The sequence below is a fragment of the Xiphias gladius genome, chromosome 11 (assembly GCF_016859285.1).
Source record: "Xiphias gladius isolate SHS-SW01 ecotype Sanya breed wild chromosome 11, ASM1685928v1, whole genome shotgun sequence".
Classification (NCBI taxonomy): domain Eukaryota; kingdom Metazoa; phylum Chordata; class Actinopteri; order Istiophoriformes; family Xiphiidae; genus Xiphias; species Xiphias gladius.
In genome coordinates this window covers 9,592,505-9,611,000 of record NC_053410.1, presented here as the reverse complement: position 1 = coordinate 9,611,000, position 18,496 = coordinate 9,592,505, and the positions used below count along the sequence as shown (strand labels likewise).

Genomic DNA, 18,496 nt, shown 5'->3' with positions numbered 1-18,496 from the left:
CTTTATACATGTCTTTTTTATGTGCTTTCAGTGCATTGTTGGGAAAAATGTAATTAGTAGGCAGAAAATAAACTCAAGATTAGTTTATTAATTTATTTATCAAGCTATATGGTGATGGAACCAAATAAACTGGTTGCCTATTGTCCCTTTGCAATGGAAAAAACAAAAACAAAACAAAACATCAAATAACACAGGGCATAAACCTTTGCTGATTTGTGAAAGTCTGACCTATATTATCTGAGGTGTAATTTTAAGCACATAAACCCCCTCAATTGAGAATTTAATTTCATTGTATATTTTGAAAAGTCTATTAATATGCAATCACAGTAGAGCACATTTTGATAAAGGTGCCTACAAAAAAGTAATACTATTACATGTACCTGACTAAATTGACCTAGTTACAGCATGTAGAAGTTTTTCTTTAATAGCACTATAAAATGCAATTACATTTCCTTTTGTCTTGCATTAAAATTTACATGCTAAAAACTGCAGTAGTAAAATAACACTGTGCAAGTGTTGGATCCGACTAAGATTTGATATTTTATGAAAATGATTAGTATAAAGGGAAAATATCATGGATAACAGTTCTTTGTGATTCAGGTTGCTATGCAATTGCAGACTTGGATTAGCAGTGGCTTCTCAGTCACTTTTTTGGTGATTGTTTAAGCCTCAGATTGGTATGTTATGCCAATCACATGACTAAACTAGGGTTTTATTGGGCTTCACTAATAATGGTATCAACCACTGTAGGTAAAGACTGATTAGTAAAGTAAAATCATGACAGTTGATTTTGGGGCACTACTGCATGTTACTTCCCTAGGAGATCAAATTAGTTATTGTATTATTAAATATCCAATGCTGGGTGCATAACTGTCAAATATGGCACACCATAAGTATATGGCTTTTGATTTTCTTTAAAAATGAAATTGAAAATGCAAATCACTGGTGCAACACGTGGGTCACGTACCAATGGGTGTGACCATGTGTATTTTTTTGTGGTTTTTATTAGCAGCGGTGGAAGTAAAGAGGCTGAAGAAGAATGAACATATTTCAGTTAGTAGGAAGAAAGCAGTATCAGTTCCCCTCTGTTTGCAATGACCTGAGGTCATTTTGTGAAAATAGGCAACAAGTACAGTGGCATGTAGTTTGATGAAATGTGTTTCAATCATATTTGGCAGTTTCCTATAATATATTAATTAACTGTTCGATTCAGTTAATCAAAACTATGCATGTTTTCATGCACATAGTAACTCTACAACTTAATATACAGTAAGCAAAGCAATAGTCTGTCTGCTCACAGTTCATGACTTCCTGAAAAGGAAAGACTTCAAATGAAACCAAAACAAAGGAAGGACCATTTCCAACAACATGTAGTCTGAGCAGCTAAAAATGCAATGCAATTTCATGCCAAATTGCACTACACCACCTGATCGGCATCAACATAACTTTACGTGCACCATTTCAACCAGTGTAGTGCATGTGGGGTTGTTTTGAGGCAGAAATTCACCAATCTAGCAGAAAACGGCGACTCGGACTGAAAGGGGACAGCATTATAACTGTGTTATCACTTAAGATTAGATTGGCTAAAAAACTGTTTGCATTCATTTTAAAGTTCAGATGGCAACTGTGCAAGCCATCGAATTACACAGCTCATTGTTTATGAGACCAACGTAGAACTGACCAAGTACTGCAGGAACAGGTCTAACTGTAAGCGCATTGCATAACAACATTTGTTGTTGTTGAGGGTTTTATTGCTATGATGGAACTTAAATTTCAGCCTGGAGGTGCAGGGGTTCTATTTAATGAAACATGCTGTGTGTAACTTGAAATGCCCACTTAATAACCTCAATGACTTTAAATGACTTTAACTGTTGTAACATTTAGATAACGTGGTTACTGTCTGGACTCCTTTGGATTTATGACTGTGACGACGGATGTCTCCTGTAGTCGCCATTTGCAGGTTAGTGCATCATTTTTTGACATCTGAATTGGGTTTCTGGATGGATACTCGTTGTGGTTAGTGGTACAAAGGACCATAACGGCAAATCCAGTGTTTTGATAAATACAATGTTGTACACTTTTTGAATAAGGAATAAGCTAATTGAAAAATGTCTTTATCTCGTAAGTGGCCTCTTCAGTAATTCACCTTCCTGTCCCACAGTGGTGGAGATTGCATTAGTAGAATAGGGTTTCCATCTCCGTTGCTTGATGGGCAGTTACCCAAGACATCAGTCATATCTCGACTGTCCTCCTCGACTCTGTCTGTCACAACAGGCACAGCAACCTAATCCATCAAACATTCTGAAGTGTCAACGTCCTGCCTTAGAGGGAAAAAAACAAGAAATCCTCCCTGGATGTGCAATCCATCTGAGTCCACTAGACAGTATCAGATGCAGAAAACCTTTTGTGCTCTAGCAGCGGCAGCACCCTGGTTTAGTGGTGGTTTAGGGAGACACACACCTGTCTGTCATCCCTGCGCCTTTTTACTCACATCAGGTCCTTCCATACTTCTTACACTTCCAATTCCCTTTTTCCTAAAGATGATATTGTTCAGTTGTGTGTTGAATAAGTTTCATACCTTTAGGGCTTATGAACTGTGTGCGCCATTCAAACTCACTCCTTTGGATTAAATGTTTGCAACTGAAGAGAAGCTATGTTGAGAGAAAGTTTATTGTGTTACACTCAAACTTTTTTTCCATTACAGGGGGACTCCACCGATTGAACACGTGACAGTTTTATACGTACTGTTTGTGGCTCTGGAGGGAGCACTGTTTAGTGACATCACTTCAGTCATTTCAGTTTGGGCTTGGATTTATACATTTACAACAGAAAGCCTTCATTGCAAATTTGGGATGTCAAGTTTGAAAAATATGGGCAGACACCAGTCAGGAAAGGTTTAATGAAAAATGCTACTGAGGTGCGTTATGGGAAAAAATTTGTTTTTTTGGATTTTGACCCACACTAGGGGCTAGAGGTCAGGATATGTCAGGCTCTGTTGCATCATTTTCATCCATTCTTTGTAATCCATCTCTCACAAATCCCCAATGGAATGCATCACTACGTGATCTGCAGCCTTTAACCTACTAATGTATTGTTAAAGTTACTGCATGAAGTGTAATGCTTATGAGACCCCTGAATAAAAAGCATTATCAGGACATAGTATCTGTTTCATTCATTATTTTCTATCAGTAAGTCCGTTGTACCTTATTGTTTTTCGACTTGTGGTCATACTCAGTCGTCATCATCATTTTCTGTCTCCATCCATCTCACTCTGTGCTCTTATCACAATTCTAGCTTGACAGATACATTCATCGAGCCACATGTTGCTGGTGGCAGATTAGCATAACTGCTTGTTGTGAGACTTGAATTAAATGTAAGACCTCGCTTTCACTGTGAGGGGTGTAAAGGCTGACAGGAGCCCGGGGAGCTGATGGGGGTGGGCTGGCGACAGTGAGCCTCAAGATCGTCTGGTTAAAATGAATGTCACAACTCAGTCATGACCAGGGAGCTGAATAGGAGCTACTGCCTGCAGGCATACTACAAATCTACAAGTCCAAGAATCTCATTCTGATGATCACTGTGTTTATATGTCCTCTCGTGTTTGAATGAATTAAAAAAAAAAAAAAAAAAAAAAACCTTGTGCACACTCTCTGTGCCCTCAGTAATTTTAGGAGTGCCAGGATTTAAGAAGATGGTGGACTAGTTAGGTTTCATGTTATTTTCTTCTGTACATGACAAGAGTCTGGAGACTAATATCTGTGAGAAAAATAGGTCGGCATGAGTGGTAATTGAATTTTCATGTTAGCCTTTTCAACAAGTCTGTGTTATTCTTATTTCAAGGTGATTGTCAGCTTCATGGGCAGTTTATCTCGGGTGATGAAATGAAAGGCTGAGTAAGAGAAGAGAGAGGAGAAAAGATAGGAAGGATCACTATCTTTAAAAAGAGGAGGGGGGGGTTATATATTGACAAAACGATAGAGAGAAAGAGAAAAGAGAATAGGGATATATTACATAGTTCATAGAAACACACATTTATTCCCTTCGAATGTGTTCCAGGGAGCGATAACTCCACAGTAAACGACATCACATCAACCATTAAGGGAGTGCCATAGAAATTAACATGCCATTAGCTCATACTTTCCCAGAGTCTGATGCAATTAAAGCTAATGTCTTGGTGGAAGTCCGTGGTAATTGACTGAGAGGCATGCATGAGTTTGTACGTGAATACTGTTTCAAATTAAGAATTACAGTCTCTATCCTATCATCTTGTTTTAGACTACAAATGTCTCTTTTGGAGATATATCAACAAGATAATATGACTTAGTCCGCCAGACACAGAAAAAGTTTCAAAGAACTCAAGGTCTCATTAACTGTGGTAAATCAATGCTTCAGATATGTATATGCTGAAAAGCATTGTGCAAAATGATTTAAAAAACACAAGGTCATTATTTTATGAAAACACATTATTGTCTAAAATGAGGTAATTTAGGCTGCCAAATAGCAGGAGGTTTTCTAAACGTTGTGCATCATTAACTTTTGTAAATCAATGTTTAAGCTACTGAAATATACTGACGTGCTGCACGGTGAATTCCTGACCGAAACATATATGACAATTATTTCCTATGTGCTAGTTAAAGTCTAATGTGTACCGTGGCCAATTTGTCTTTTCGACTTCTGTACCAAGAGTTAATTTGCCACACAGTAGCCAATTCTGCTTTTCCCCAATTACTAGAGTATCTTAATACTTCTGAGGGTGTTGCCTACACAACATGGCTATCTGGGGAACATACATTAATCAAGCTCCATGGATTTTGGATCAATATGTGGCATGTTTTGGATGGTGAGCACACGTTCAGATCTTACAAGTGAGGTGGTGATATTTCATTAAAATACATGGACATTGATGTTATATGTGTGTGTTAGAGCGAGAGCTCCCATTAGGCACAGCAATGCTAATATTTGAGGTAAATCAACTGGGAGCAACCTTTCATCTAATCTTTCATCCAATGCTTTTAGTACTGGGCCAATCCTATGACTACCCCTTATCTCTGAATCACTTTGAATCAAATGGAAATGCAGCAGTCCACTGTTTTGTATTCATAAAGTGCACCTGAATTTTGTGCCGTTACAGCCACTTTGGAAGACCATTTAGGTCAACGTCAGACACACACAGCACTGGTACAGAGGGGCAGAAGACATACTAACATTTTAACTTTAACAAAAGTTAAAGGCAAGGCAATCATACAATATCAAATAAAGGCCCAGTCCCCTTGGCAGCCAGGATAAAATAAAAGCAGATGATGTGCTGCTAATCAAATTGAATATGAAAGTGTACAGCCCAATAGCTTTTGCATGTGTTTGTGCGTGCCTTGGCAGCATATGAGACTCTGTGTTGACAGAGGCAAACTGACAATGAGGTCTAAATTCACTCAGGTGCAAGGTGCATAAATGTGTTTGTGTTTGGCCTCACCTCATTGGCATAGACCCAGTGACTGTCCTTGGATGCCAGGTTGGTTTCCACAGCCTGAAGCGATAAATAAAAAGAGAAAGAAAGAGGAGACACAGAGAGACAATTTAGAAAATTTTAAGAACCCTGTATCTAATTCATTTAGCTCTTACAAAGGTCCAAGTCAGGTTTCTCTGGAGCTTCATTTGTAAATCAAGGCATCCTGGATCACAGAGGGGGTGGACTGACGGGTCAGAGGGGAAAAAAAACACAGTGAAATGCAAAATCACACTGCCTGGAGCATACTGGACAAACCACCCATTATGAATAATGCTATGTTGAGGACATCTACTAGATACAAACTGAATATTCTTACACTGGATGTGAAATTGAAGTTAGGAGCCGAGACACACATATTATCCCTACTGATATGGGACTTCATTAGCCATACTCCTTTCACCTTACCTCATAAAATACATGTGGACAGTGACATAGAAAGTTTGGAGCCCACAGAAATAGTTGCTAGTGTTGAATATAAATCTGTGACCTGTCAGCTTCTGTGGCACAACTATTAAGAACAAAGATCACTAATGTGATCAATTAATTACAAGTAAGTTGTGTAGTGTGGTGTTAAGGCTATTTAAAATGGGCCAACAGTTTCTCGTATCACAGCTATAAAAATTAGTTATGTTAAATAAATTAAATGCGGTCACCAACCTTGGTATTATTTTGGAACTATACTTATTTACTGAGAGAACAAGCTTGTAGTGAGTGCACAGCTTTTTCACACAACACGACTGTGTCTAAATTTTTACAAAGTATTCAAAGGTAGAAAACCTTATTTAGACACAGAATGGCTGCATTGTGAACATTTTGGTTTTAGTCAGGCATTAAATGGAATTATCTGCATACAAGGACGCACCTTTTTGTGTAATCTTCATTTTTAACGTGCTGCCCTGCTGTCACAGCGACGCTATCACTGCCTGAAGTCTTTATCAGGTAAATGTATAAACGGGGTTACACCAGGTTGCAAAATAAATTAAAAAGCTTTTCTTCCAGAAGAAGATCAAGTTTCTCGACCTCAGAAACCAGGTTTCTTATGATGTTTAAGAAATCCAGTTACGGCAGAAAGCATAACCTTGTCACTACAATTTATGTAAATTCACTAAATGACCTCAAAACCTCTCAGTACAGGTGAAAATACCCCCCTTGGAATTAGCGTAAACTGTCCATTTCATTATTGAGTTCCTCGTACTGTCACACGACTGCACACATTTGACATCTGTCATGCATTTAACATCTCTGCTGCACATTGCTATTATTAATGTCCAAATGAATCCCTTTCACATGAAGCAATGAAGACTGATAAGATATAACAACGACATATAACTGACAGATCCCTGTTAATTTTTTACTAAAAAACACCATGCTCATCAATAACAGCTGGTGCAGAGCACAGCACCACAGACTAATCGATATTCTAACTAATTGATATTCTAACCTTGGAGTCATGATTTGATTTTAATGCTCCTTTCATTTCCAGATTAATCTCATCAAAATGCACGCAGGCCATACCATTGCAAGAGTGTCCAGATGAGTACGCAAAAAAACTGCCACGTTTCGAATTTGTCGATACAGACATAACTCACATTTGGTAACAGTACAGCACTTTTCCATTCCAATCCTCAGAATGCACATGGTCCATGTGATCCACATTGTCCACTGTGCACACCTAACTAGAAGAGCCTACAATGAAAAATGTTGATCATGCTGTAAATCCATCAAGGATTAGACCATTAACTTACACACTGCCACCGCCACTACCAGTGTTGGTGCTGCAGTTAATATTGTTATTTATCTAATATATAGGCATTTATTATACTGCAAGCGGGTTTTCAAATGCGTTAAAGGTAGAGAAAAAACATTTTGTTTGCAGGTGTGCAACAAAGCAAGATTTTTATATACATATACATACATACATATATACATACACAAGTATATACACATATATACACACACATATATTTATATATATATATATATATATATATACACACACACACACACACACACACGCACATATATATGTATACACACACACACACACACACATATATATATTTATAGTTATTGTTATTTTAGTTAAATTAAAAATGTTTTCAATAACATAATAGTATGGAAGCTTTATTTTCTTAGTGTTTTACTATTTCAGTTATAGTTTCCATCTCTTAATGTACCGTGGAAAAATATCATCCTTTTGCAGAAGGTGCAAGGCAAATTATTTCACATGGATGATTACATTAGCACTTGAACCATCCCTGAATAACACAACAGGACTGTTTGATTTGACAAGATAAATACCTTGACACATTCTTTCATTAAAACACGGCCTGTCAAGCTACGACATCATAGGCACAGCAATTCATTGAAAACCTTTAAGTTAAAAGCAAAAGATCATTAAGGGCTTTCTGTAATCTGTATGATGGAAAAATATCAGCAAAATCCGTCCATGTGTGAGTAATCCATTAATTCAAATTATGATAATGTCCCGCTGGTCCTAAATAAAATCTGACAATGAGAACTATTGCCTGTCTTGAAGAGCAACCCTGACATTCAAGAGAGATGACAGCTCCCTGCACTGCATTCATTTTCCAGACAAAATCTGTCAGATGCTATAATGGTAAAAACAAAGTCAAAGTACTGTCGTGTGGGTTAGTTAATGTAGCTGCGTTGCAATGTTTTGTTGAAGCCTTGGGCACAACAGAACCCACCACTTGAGAGGTTCAGCACCAGTTCACAGCACAACCAAACACTGACAACGTTAGACGTTCTAGAGATAAAGCTTTGTTAAGCTAAATGCTGTTTGTGAGCTGCTATTTAACCTCCCTGCCGTATGAATGTGACAAACACATTACTGCTGACACACTTGAATGTTTGAGAGCTGCTATGACAGACTGAAAGCTCTGCTGAATTTATATCGGTGATCACCGTGGGGTCATTCGTTGTTAGTCATCTTTGCTATTTTCTCCAACATCAATCTAAGAAAGCAAAGATGAGACGGACCACTGTCTTGAATTGGATTGGAATTTGATATATACTCTATATAACAGAACCGTAAATTGAGACTTCACATTCATATTTCTTTTGTTTCCCCTCTTTTTACAAGTGGCACACAGTTCGGGTAGTTCGTCATTTAAAATATGAAACAATATTTTCATTGAAAAGAGCCTGGTTGCTGAGAGCTCAGAAATCACAAAACCTACTGTGCTTACAGTACTTAGGGAAGTTGCGCCTTAGGATTCAAAACTTGCAGCTGTTAAATACAAAGGCCCTTGTGTCTCAGTAACAATTCCTACATTTTTTTACCTGGTCATCCATTTCATAATCGCACGTAGTCCTATTTCAGTTGAACTAGGCAAGGGTTTTTTTCCCTTTGCTTCAAATTTATTACACTAAAGCCTAAAAATCCATTTGAGACCTTAAATATTATCGACATCCCGCCAGAGTAATTTCGCCTTTGTGTTTTTTCTCTCATTCCATTCACTACAGGAGATGATGTAACAATGAAGCTCTGGAGAGAAATGTGGTTTTGGAGAAGGAGGCACAGACAAGAGTCTGGAGTGACATCTGAGGAATATTCTGTAAAGCCACAGTCTGGTGACAGTAAGATCTCTAATCAGAGAAGCAAAGTACCCGAGGCATGTTCTTATACAGCCACAATGCCACAAAGGTAGCCAGAGAATGCCAAGTCCAATTTAAAACCATGACAGCCGAAAAGGGATTGAGAGGAATTGTGGTTAGAAGGATGTGAAAATAGGTAGGGGGAGGTTTGGGCAAGCCTCAGACGGCTGAGGATGAATCTCCTGAATGTGAAAAGATGAGAGAGCTCAGTGTAAACTCATTCAATACAATTATTTGTTACAGTTAAAAAATCATGTTTAAAGACTTGAAAGTAAAGACAATTTGGATTACACACTCAGTTGCCAGTTTATTAGGTACACCTTGCTAAAACTAATGCAATCTACTACAACAGTCCTGCAATAAATCCTTGATTGTAATGTTCAGGTTTTGGTGAAACAGTTTTAGAGAGGTGTTGATTCAACTTTACGGTCATTTTTGTGGCTGCTGTTTGTGGTGCCGTTTAACTGTATTGAATTACACTGTGAATAAAGCAGCAGTAAGATTCAAGTCAAGCCAAACTGTTCTTGAATTGCTAATTAAAATGATTGTTTGTGATAATTAGCTGTTTCCCTCTTACGTATGCAGTACAGTACATCTTTACATCACAACTACTGTATAAAGAAAATGACAGAATGCCTTGCTTATGGTGGACATTTGCTAACATTACATTGTACAGATCTTATAAGTACAGCAAATGTTTTCAAATCAAGTATCTATAGTATCAGCATCTGGAAAGAATAAGCACCTCTCCTCCCAGCTGGAAAAAATAAACATGTATTTGTTCACTCAGTGTGTTTGCGTTTCACTGAATAATAGCTACTCGCAGTTTTTGATTGCCTTAAAAATCAACATTGATATGCAGGATTTGCTCATCAAAATTGTATCACTAGTTTCATTCTTTCAATCTTAATCACTCAGTGTATCTGTATGGATCTCTACCTATCTACCTACCCATCTACTGCATCTGAATCTATATCTGCTAGGGATGTAAGATTAATCGATTTAACTGATATTTCGAATCACATACCTGCTAGAGGACATCCACAACATTCTCACACACACAATAAGACAGGTCAGACCATCGTGTACAACACTGCTCAAAATGCACATCTGTATAATGAAATATGCTGGTGGCGCTTCAAACATCTGAACTCAGCATTTACCAGCAGGGGCAGTCAACAGGACAAATGTGTTAGTTGTAATTCTAATTCTAACTGGTCCCAACTCCTCCGGGTACCCGAGGCCCTGTGCTGTTTTATTTACAAAGACATGAGCCCAAACAGCATTAATGAAAATACTAAATTCAGAAGGATGACAGTGACCCTGGTACTGAGGTAAACAATGCTCATCAGCATTTGAGAACTGAAACTGAACTCGCTTAAAAATGATCTTGTGTTTACTATTGTTTGTGTGACAAAAGTCATAATTCTCTCTGGGGCATTTCTGATTCTGATATGAAATAGCAACTGAGGATATTATTTATATATTTATTTAACATTTAGTCACATTTCAAATTGTTTTATAAAAAGTAAAAATTAAAAACAAAAATCTAAACCTTATACAACAGTGTATTGTATCGTTAGTTCATCCTTATCGTCTTAGGGTTAGCAGTTAGGGTATCAGACTGTGGATTGTGTAGCTAGATACATTACCAATTGTCTGATGGGGAAAGATAGACACCCCTAACATCTATCTGTCTGCCCATCCATCTATCATGTACAGTATTGTTGAGTATATTCATGCACTGATTGTCATTTTTGTCTTTTTGTCGTCTTTCAGAATGCAGTTGTCGCTTTTTTTTTTTTTTTTTCACCCCCATCCCTCTCGCTCACACACTCTGCTCCTTTTCTTACTCTTGCTCTTGCTCCTTGTGCATGTTCAATGACAAGAGACTCATCCCTATTTGAGGCAATGCATCATAGTTTTAAGGTGAGCTCTGGGTGCATAGCAACCAAAGGTTTCTGTCGGTTCGAAGTGGGCGCTTTCACTGTGTCTCAGTATTTGGTTCTAATTTGAAGAGGGTGGACAATAAAAAGGTTTTCGTAGCTGTCACACCTTCTGCGCTCTTTCAGTGTAAGGATCTCACACAGAAGCCAGGAGGGAGTAATGAGGTCTGTCATAAAAGATTCACAATAGTCCCTCTGAACCCAGCTTTCCCACTGTTGCTGTGGAAACAAACCTTCAGACCACTTAATCTGCTCCATCGGCACAGCATGGAATACAAAGGTGCTGCCTGCCATCAGTATACCTCTAGACTGGTACAGATATAGAAGTGGGCATGTAATTATTGCAATTTACTCCATATATACAGTATATGGGTTGGAGTCCGGATTCATCACCACCATCTCACTATCACCCAATGCTTGATGCTCAAAACATACAGCAACTGATGAAGCCAGAAGAAATATCAGTCACGCTACTAATCTGCAGTCCTTAGTGATAATCCAACACCTGAACCAATCTCTTCTGACCTTCCACTCTCAGTATTCAAGACCAGGTGGCCCTCCCAAGAAGATGGCACATGTGTGACACATTAAAAACAAATCAGAAACCCCATCTGCCGTGGTACTAAGGCTGCTAGCTCCTCTCTGCATGTAGTTAGCGTCCCACAGGCTTATGCTGTAGCTATGAGTGGAACAGCTAATGTGTCCACTAGGAGACTCAACGGTTGGCACAATAACCTCGTAATATGAACTAAAACCAGAGGAACCTCAGCACCGTACCCGTGGCTGCAATAAAGTGTTTGTATGTATTGTTTATTATTTATAAATGCACACAAGGTGCATTTCAACAACAGTGTTCTGCAGTGATTACAAATGTTTTTGCAATCGTACAACTTATTGAAATAGAGTACCATAACTATAACATCTGCTCAGTCCTCATCTTTGAGCTAGAACAGACGCAGGCCACAGCAAAAACCAACACTAATGTGCTACAGTCTTGGATTATGCAGTGTTTGCCAAATTATTGAACAGATGTTTGTATTGCCAAATTACTTTCTCTAATAGCCAAAGTGGTTGTCACATGAATAAAGAAAACATTTTTTCCCCTAAAAACAACTAGATATCTTAGTAACAGGTGCTACAATAATTTCTGTACTGTTGGAATCTCAAAGTATGGAAGTTACTCTTTAGAAGTCCCTCTGCCATGTTCCTTCTGTGGACTGCTTTGTGTATTGTGAGCCGTAATGTTGTGAGGGGAATTTCTGACAGTCACTAACAGGATTAAAACTATGTGTGACATTTTATGAATACCAGAGCAGGTTGAAGAACTTCCCGAGTGCAGGAATTCAGTAAGGCTGTAAGAAACTTCAGGGCGAGGGTTTTGAAGCAGTTCTTACTTTTGTACAGTGCAATGGACATGACCTGAGCATGGATTCAACCCACCACACCACAAGTACTTTGAGACAGTCTTGTAATGAGAGGAGGTGAAACAAACCAATGAACTTGAACTGGATCCTGTTATTAATAATTCCTTCTCTACAACCAAGTCTTTAAAATATTTATTATTACTAAAAGCTTTACGTTCTTTGCCTACATTTAATTAACCTACTTGTTAGTGCTATTATTACTCAAATAGTTTTTACTTCTTTTGCATAATGCAGCCATCATAATTCCTCCTTTTCGAAAACAGCCATCATGATACAGGTCTTTAACACTATAGAAACATCAAATATTACTTTAAAAACACTTGCTTACCATTTGTCATTCTCTTGTCACAGCAAATACGAAATGAATCTGCAGTGTCTTACATAATATGATCAGTACCAAACGTTCTTTACAACTAAGTGGACTGATTGATTACACTTTAGTCCATAGTTAAACTCTGTTGTATAAAGGATTCTCAAGCCCAGGCGGACATATGCGTCTCCAAAATATTCAAGTTCATAATCAGCAAGTCTTGAACAATATATCTTAGCAGAAGATGAATTACTTTGAATTTCTAGAGGATGCCCTTGGGGAAGCACTGAAGATAAACGAAACCTCTGCACCTGGGGGAAATCTATGTTGTGGATCTTTGATGATATTTGCAGTTGAATTTTTATTGCACAGCTGATTGATGTAATAACCGAGAATACCAGAGAAGAAAAGTTCACAACAAAAGGACTAGCAGATATATGGTCAATGTACCGTAAAGAGTAACACACTTAGACACAATATTATATTTACATTTACATACAGTGGGGTCCAAAAGTCTGAAAAAGTCAGAAACTTTCCCATTCACGTGAATTGGAAAGTGCACAAATGTAGCATTATATAAAGAGGATATTTTAACTCAGTGTAAAAGGAGAGGACAATATTACACAGAACATTTATGTTCGTGAAAACAAACAGTTTTTGGCAACATGCTGACATGATTGGGATCTTTCCCAACTTCCCTGACATTTTTTTGTTTAATTTTTCATTGAATTTCCACAGGACTGAAGCAGATCTTTGTTGCTCTTTGGTATTATTAGTCATGAATGATCCAGACTGAAGAGATAGACATCATTGCTCTAGAGAACACACTGGCTGACAACCTGGAACAAGGACGCCTGGCAAGACCTGTAAGTTGCGACACTCAAAACAAGGTTGACAAGTAAAATCATATAAAACTTAAACTCTTTAATGCATGGGACTGGACTCAAGCAAAGATAATAGATAAGCAAAAGAATACTATCCAAATGCAACTGAATTATGCATTCCACCGTGACCTAGCATTCGTCGAGTGAGTCCAGGTGAGCAAAAAACAATAATTGTTTTCCATAAAAGGACTATGTTCCATTCCAAGGCCATTAGCTTCGAATAATGAATCACATGACTTTCCTTTCACACTGAACTTCACAACCGAAAAACACATCTTAAGAGAGAGGTAAGTGATTTTTATTTGGAAACATTTAAATAATTAAGCTGTCCCTTTACGAAATGTTCATTCAGGGCAGGAAAAGTAGCTCTTTATTAAAAAAAAAGCAACACAAACAGAAATCACTCTTATTCAAATTTCTTAAAACAGTTTTGTGTAGAGGGTCTTGAGTAGATAGAGGCAAGTGACACTTTGATCTGTTTTGTTCCATATAAAGGCCAATTAGTTGGAAGCTTACTCCGTTTCATGTAGCCAGAAATAAACCTCTTTGATTACATGCTAGGTCGGTTGAACAAGGGTCCTTGTGGAGCAGTACAGTATAGTTATAGAGTGCTCTCACTAAAGAGCGCTATAATCACTACAGTGCGGTGTCCTTACATGACGCCTATGGCTGCCAAAGCCTCACACTCCTCTCATGTGCTGTGGAGTTGTTAGTTCTCACATTGCCTCTAAGGAAGCTCTGCCTACCAGGTAAGAATACCCAGACACATATTCGCAGACGACGAAAGACACACTGCTATAATCTCCACTCAAGGGTATTCGATCACACGCTCGTACTGTGGAAACTGCAACAAAGTCACTACTCACAGAAGGCTGTAAGGAGAGGAGAGTGAAAACAAAGGTGATTTGAGAAACCTAAAAAAAAAAAAAAAAGCAGTACTAAGATATCACAGCTTAGTTGGGATTTGATGAGGAAAAACAGTGTTCTACGGCACATCATCCATCCATATCTCTTAATGTTTTTTTTCACTATTTCTTGGTCCTTTTAATTTAAACTTTCTTTTTTGAAATGCTGGGTGGTCTGTGCACTTAACTGCAGTGCCCTGCCTTAAGGATATGGAGCCTATATGGACAAGAAGTACCGCAAATTCTTAAAAAGGAACAAAGATGAAATGCTTCTAAAAATCAGTATTTCAATGGTGTATTTGATAGGCAAATTTTGAAAAGGCACATTTTTGGATCAGAATGAACAACAAAGTGTTGAAAAAAGCGTGATTATATTGTTATGCTTAACTGCCATGCATATTACATGAAAAAAAAAAAAAAATCCAGCGAGCTGCAGTTGTGCGGACGGAAACACCTTTTTGATGAGAGATGTCATAGGAGAACAGCGGACTAAAAGGCTGCAGCCACAGGCTCCCGAAAATTACACAGTGGAAGAGTGGAAAACGTAGCCTGTTCTGATGAATCTGGATTTCTGCTGAAGCACGCAGATGGTAGGGTCAGAATCTGGCGTCAACAGCATGAATCCAGGGAACCAACCTGCCTTGTGTCAACAGTCAAGCTGGTAGTGGGCGTGTAATGGTGTGAGGAATATTTTCTTGGTACACTTTGCCCCCTTTAATACCAATCAATCACCATTTGAATGCGTCAGCCTATCTGAGTATTGTTGCTGACCGTGTGCATCCCTTTATGGCCGGAATTAACCATCTTCTAATGGCTTCCAGCATGACAGTGCAGCATGTCACAAAGCAAGAGTCATCTCAAACTGGTTTCATGAACGTGACAATGATTTCAGTGTACCTGGTGACTGGGGCCACGTGTCACCAGGTACAGATCTGAAACCAATAGAACACCTTTGGAATGTGGGAGAACAGGATATTCGAAGCATGAATGTGCAGCTGACAAAGTGCTGGAGTCTTATGTTCCATTAAGCAAGGCAACTACAGTAGTGCTCAGTGACTGGTGGTATGAGACTGTAGGTGCACTGGGCAGCTGTAGATCTGCGTGAGTAAGAGGCAAGGAGCTCCTAAAGAAAAGACCATTCAAGCTCAAACCAACTCTAAGTATATAAAGGTTAAAGAAAATTGCCAGATGTCCACCGAATAAAAGGTGCGTTGAAACATTTTGGCTTGTGACAGGCTTTCTTCCAATATAAAAGCTCCCACTGCCTCTAATCTTACGTGGCGTAAAAAGGGATATTTTGAAGTGAAAAGCCTGAGAACACAGGCGGAGAGTAAAAAGGAAAGATGGCGATACAAGAGCAGAGGCCATAACAAATGACAAACAGGTACGCCAGGTACTTGGTGTTCACACTTTGTTTTCTCCTAAAAACCATCACTAAATAGAGCTCTTTTATTAATTACTGCAATATGTCCGATGGATCTGTATTGATGCTGTTCCCCTATTCTGAGAAATCGAGGACTTCTAAATGCTGCTGAGTATTACAGGTCACAGTAAATAGACAGGATCTATGCACCAAACTCTGCCTGATTAGGCACAAGTAAGCAAGATAAGTGGGTAGGCAAATAAAAAAGAAATAAGAGAGGGAGCAAGAGAGGTAACTGTGGGAGGTTAGCTGGACCAAAGATGAACATGAATCTCATCCTAATTATTTCTGCATAGGGTGAGACATGTCTTCTCAGAACACCATGGGAAAGAAGAGGTGTTGTGAAGAGTGGGAGTGTGAAAGTTTAAGTTTTGACATAATGCTAATTCCAAACAGCACTGACAACCAGGGAGGCTGCAGAGAAAGGGAGAGAAGAGGTGGCAGCAATAGCACTCTGCCAACTACATCACCCAAACAATGGTGAGAGATTTTACTACGAGATATATTATTTGTTTTCTGAAACGCTTCTGGTACGGTTTGTTTAATCAGCATTGTGTATGCAACAATGGGCTGAGGAGAGCATGTATGCTGGCATGTATATATTTGATCAGGGACACAAGTACTCTTATAGAGGCTTTATGGGCATTATTTCTCAGTAAACAACACTCTGGGGCAATTAGAGCAAAGTCTGAATAGGCTGCAGTTCTACAGACAATAAATTGGCAAATGTGCTGTAAATTAAGCGTTTGTGCATGCTTTTTTGTGTTCCCCCCAGACCACTGTGGTTGCATCAAAGACACGGAGTTTCTCTCTGAGCAGCGGTTTACGTTGCTTGGGAGGTCTGTAATTTGCCGGCATGCCCTGGTAGTGGCCCCAAGTAATACTTACGCTGCTTTATAGCTGGCACATGCTTTTCAATACACCTGAGAAGCAATGTAATTTAATCTGTCTCATCAAGACCAATAAATGTGTCTGAACTGTGACTCTTTGGGACATACTGCCCGTTAAAAGGCCACAATGATTTTAGAGTGACCACTTCTTATAACCTAATATATGCAGTGTTGGTGGCTCTGCTATACTGGAAATCCACTCTGATCAAGCGATGGGGCCACAGCACTAGAATGTGCAAAGTAAAGCTCTTACGTACATTAACATTAACCTAAAAGGCCTAGTATGAAAATACATTTTTCACTAATGCAACCCTTTCCATACAGTATGGAGTTCAGTACACACGGAGTGCTGTGAGAAAAAGAAATTTATGGGAGGGTTGGGAGGAGAGGGGTTCCCAAAGCTGCGGAGAAGGCGGAGTTGTGGGAGAGGATAAAGGGTGCATGATCAAAGCCTATATTTTGAAATCACTTACTTCTCCATTAGTTTGATTAATGGAGCCAGCCCCTCAATCAGACAGAGGCAAGGGGCTTGAAAAATGATGCAATTACTGCTTTTTGAATGGAGGTCTGAAAAAGCCTGTTTGAAAGAAGAATCTGGAGGAGCTTCTACAGGGCATCCTGGACAGCGGACTACCTCCTCTTCATCCATCTATCCCTCCTGCCACACACCCTGAAGCGTCACAGCGCTACTATAAGCCTTCCCCTCTGAGGCAGCTCTCATCAGGCTTAGAGGCACGCTTCACCGGCCCTCTCTAAGCTGGGGGAGCACGTTATAAATTGTGATTAATATGTATCTGCAGGATCTTTCAATATTTGCGTCGCATCCTGTTTAATGCCCCACTCCATTCCCTTAATGTGTTCTTTTCTTCCTTTAATTTTTTTTTCTTTCTGGCAACATGTATTTCAGCCTTTACACTAAAATTGTTCAAAATGATCCTCATCGAGCAATATGAAAACAAGCATTATGTTAACCTCTTGGGGGATCAGCTGTAATAGAAAAGTCTCAAGTGCCACTTACGAAGATGTTTAATGAAACACTATGACAGTGAAAGGTTAGATATTGTTTCTCAACATTAGATGGGTGTTAAAGCCAGTGTAGGTTGTAAATTTAACAAATTTACTAACCTGATCAGGGACTAACCTGATCTATACAATTTAATATAGATAGGTAGAAAATACAGGTACCCTGACAGACTTTTTTTATCTGGACATGAACCTAGATGAACTTCACAATAGATAATATTGGGACAATAACACCAACACTGTCCAATTCTAGCAGCTTTATGAGCCACTGTGTGTCAGAGGCAGTCTATAGGACACTAAGGAACAAAATTGGTCAGATTCAATTTTGCCATTGAGCTACACCATTGAGCTGCCAAGCGAATTTAACGAAGAGATAAAAAATAAAATGAATGGAAAGAAAGAAAGACAGACACACAAAGAAAATGGGTAACATACAGAAGAATTCAAACTCATCAAGATCTTTATAATCCAATGCACTGGAGATTTCAGTTGAATGCAGCAGGTACATGAAAACTCTTCTGAAAAGCGGAAATGGCTAAAAGAGCTTTACCTTTATTTGGCAGT

At 38.7% G+C, this 18,496-nt stretch overlaps 1 protein-coding gene and 1 long non-coding RNA gene across 2 annotated transcripts in view; one reads left to right on the top strand and one right to left on the bottom strand.

Annotated features, from left to right (window-relative positions):
• Nucleotides 1–3,155, top strand: part of LOC120796587 — a 110,063-nt gene extending 106,908 nt beyond the window's left edge. Inside the window, exons 3-4 of the long non-coding RNA XR_005708394.1 lie at nucleotides 1,885–1,960; nucleotides 2,705–3,155. This is a non-coding gene — a long non-coding RNA (uncharacterized LOC120796587). The remainder of the gene's footprint in view (nucleotides 1–1,884; nucleotides 1,961–2,704) is intronic.
• Nucleotides 1–18,496, bottom strand: part of grid1a (glutamate receptor, ionotropic, delta 1a) — a 225,717-nt gene that overhangs the window by 38,509 nt on the left and 168,712 nt on the right. Inside the window, exon 5 of the mRNA XM_040139593.1 lies at nucleotides 5,471–5,524. Coding sequence (XP_039995527.1) covers nucleotides 5,471–5,524 — 54 coding nt within the window. The remainder of the gene's footprint in view (nucleotides 1–5,470; nucleotides 5,525–18,496) is intronic.